The sequence below is a fragment of the Austrofundulus limnaeus genome, unplaced genomic scaffold (genome assembly GCF_001266775.1).
Source record: "Austrofundulus limnaeus strain Quisiro unplaced genomic scaffold, Austrofundulus_limnaeus-1.0 Scaffold502, whole genome shotgun sequence".
In the NCBI taxonomy this organism is placed as follows: domain Eukaryota; kingdom Metazoa; phylum Chordata; class Actinopteri; order Cyprinodontiformes; family Rivulidae; genus Austrofundulus; species Austrofundulus limnaeus.
The window spans coordinates 185,920-187,487 of NW_013952904.1; the positions used below are offsets into that span (position 1 = coordinate 185,920).

Here is a 1,568-nt window from a genome sequence, read left to right on the forward strand (position 1 = left end):
ACATACATACATACATACATACATACATACATACATACATACATACATACATACATACATACATCTCTATATCTCTTTATCTCTCTATCCATCTATTTTTATTACACACATCTTCCCTTTCTATCACGGGGGGGCTAGTGCCTACTTGTATTTATAATTCTTTACATTATTTAGGATCTATCAGATTACTGTTTCTATTTGTTTTGTATTTTTCTGTTCAGAACAGGGTGGAGGAGATCATTGAGACGTTCACTCCTGTACCAGACGGAGTCCACAGCTACAGTAAGTTTCTCATCRTAACAAAGCTTTTTAAGGATAAACACTCTGTGAAGATAAAGACGTATTCCGTCAAGGACCCCTGTGTTCACTGAACGTTGCGGTGGATGTCAGTGAAAAACCTGCTTTTTGTGACTTTTATTGCAGACAGCACCCACCTACCGTTTGGTAGACCAGCAGTTATGTTTGGGACTCAGTACAGTCTTCTTCATCATGTGGAATTCATCAGTGGATACAGCAAAGAACTGGCCATGCCACTCTGGACGGCATACACGCTGCCTCGGCAGGTACACAAACATCTAGTAATTTATTTTATTTATTATTATTTTACATTTCTGCACCCCAACAATATCCTGGGTTGGTCAGAAGTAAGGTTAAAAGGAGGTTCTCAGGTTAAGAAAAATGCACATTTTGCTGGACTTCAAGCAGTTCATTCATTTGAACAGAGTGTTAGTGTTTTAACCTGATGCTGCGGGATAAAGCACAACGTGTTGCTGTTTCAAAAGCTGCCATTTTGTTTGAGTCACTAACATAATGATTGCTCAGAAGCGTACAGCAAACACAGACTCTTTTTTCAAAGTGTGAACAGGAACGTTCTCCTAAAGTGTACAGAAACTAGYTGAAGGTTTATGATGCTCATGCATCCACCAGCATACTAAACTGCAGAGTTGTATTTAAATTACTGCAAAAACAAGCTTTATATTGTTTCCTTCWGCTTCTGTTAGGAGGTCAGGGGTTGTGATTGTTGACCTGATGCTGTGGCTTCCTCCTGTTATGTTTGAAGCTTTTGTCTTGCAGGAGGACCCCACTCCTTTGCCAGAAGTTTCACCAAACATTAACTGCATCCGAATCGACCCGAGAGTTTCGCCCRATTACAGTCAGAGCTGCACAGCCTACAGCCAGAACAGCCACCTGACCCACGGCTTCCTCTTCCCGCCAGGTAAAGCCACGCCCCCTGGGGAGGAGTCTTTGAATTGCAGAACAACCAAACAATCAACAAGGTGCATCTGGTTTACTTTGGATTTGTTTCTACATTTGCAGAGTTTGCAACGTCTCCGCATTCCAGATTTGATGCTTCTCTCATCACCAACACTGTTCCCATGTACCCAGCCTTCAAAAGTACGTGAATGTCAAAGAAAAGGAACAGAAACATTWTGGGGTGCCATTCAGTCAAAAATTACCACCAAAATGTTTGTTTTATTTAGCCTTTTATAAGAAAAAAAAAAGAACAGATTTATTTTTCAAAGTCAGTTTTTCACCATATGATTCATTCATTTGTAAATGTCATAGTT

General features: G+C 40.2%; 1 protein-coding gene across 1 annotated transcript in view; it reads left to right on the forward strand.

The window, feature by feature from the left end:
- The window catches only part of LOC106530238 (ectonucleotide pyrophosphatase/phosphodiesterase family member 2), a gene marked incomplete in the record, with an annotated part of 36,908 nt that overhangs the window by 18,778 nt on the left and 16,562 nt on the right, over positions 1–1,568 (forward strand). The window contains 4 exon segments of the mRNA XM_014025820.1: positions 222–282; positions 424–563; positions 1,075–1,216; positions 1,318–1,395. Of these exon segments, the coding sequence (XP_013881274.1) occupies positions 222–282; positions 424–563; positions 1,075–1,216; positions 1,318–1,395 (421 nt within the window).